Raw genomic sequence first — 1,031 nt, 5'->3', positions numbered from 1 at the left:
AACCCCCTTGGGATGAGGATTCCCTTGAAAGACCAGCGTTAAGGATGTTCAGCAGCATCTTCCAACAGCTGGGGAACCGTGAGACACACAACAGCAAAAACGAAGCGGGACAACAGGCTACGAATAGAATTGCTGGTGTGAATGAGTCTCCACCCACCCCCAACCCCACTGGGGCCGGATGCTGGTGACAGTATCACTTCAAGGTCAACACGAACTCTGGCGTTTGCAGCCAGGAAGGGTCGCGGTCACACCACACCGCGGCTGTGAGGCATTACCTGTGTTTTTAGGCCCATCTGCATACACCGGTCCTGGAGGTGGAGGGGCGTTTTGCCATCCGTACTGGGGATAACCTTGATAACCGGGCTGGCCCGGCTGGTACGGCCCCGTGGGTCCAGGAGGTTAGCCTGGGTACGGGCCAGGAGGCCCACCCGGCTGCTGTGCATAGGGTGGGTACGGGGCAGTCGGGCCCGGGCCGGGGTACGGTGGAGGGTTTTCGTAGTTCATGTGGGATGCAGACTCTGTCCTGCAGAAGAAGGAAGACAAACAGAAAATCTGGTTTGCTTTTGTCTGCTTCATCCATGACCCTTTAACCCCCATTCCAGACCGCCCTCTAGAGCGCCCCACGGTATGAGTGAGGATCAGACCTCCCACAGTCTCAGAACTGGCTGCCAGTTCACGTTCAGCCCTATCGCAGGGGCAGAAACTTAGCTGAAGCGGTGTGTGTGACACAAGTTTAGCTCAGCGGCAGCGACTCGCTGCCCTCCAGCCACGCAGCAGCTGCTGGCCCCACGACATTCACAGTCCTGCAACTGCAAAGCCAAATCCTCCGCTCCCACTCACGATTACACCGCGTTCAGGAGAGTTTTAGAGGCCATTCCCTCATGATTCTGCCAAGAATAAAAAGAAAACCATGCAGGAATGTGCCTGGTTCCAGACAGCCTCGATGGGAGAAAGAACAAACACAAATGTCCGTTAACTTCTGCTGATTGTCTGCACCTCAGACCGGCTCCGGAGCGAGACGGCGAGCTCGT

General features: G+C 56.6%; 1 protein-coding gene across 1 annotated transcript; it reads right to left on the bottom strand.

The window, feature by feature from the left end:
* Window positions 1–275: 275 nt before the first annotated feature.
* Window positions 276–504, bottom strand: LOC104496175 (cysteine-rich and transmembrane domain-containing protein 1-like; the record flags this gene model as incomplete). Its single annotated transcript, XM_010139257.1, is given in 1 exon segment — window positions 276–504. A coding segment is annotated over 1 exon segment (229 nt), but the record flags the coding sequence as incomplete, so codon positions are not given.
* Between the last annotated feature and the right edge of the window lie 527 nt (window positions 505–1,031).

This window comes from Buceros rhinoceros, unplaced genomic scaffold (assembly GCF_000710305.1).
Source record: "Buceros rhinoceros silvestris isolate BGI_N320 unplaced genomic scaffold, ASM71030v1 scaffold6187, whole genome shotgun sequence".
In the NCBI taxonomy this organism is placed as follows: domain Eukaryota; kingdom Metazoa; phylum Chordata; class Aves; order Bucerotiformes; family Bucerotidae; genus Buceros; species Buceros rhinoceros.
This window is presented reverse-complemented; position numbering and strand designations above follow the sequence as displayed.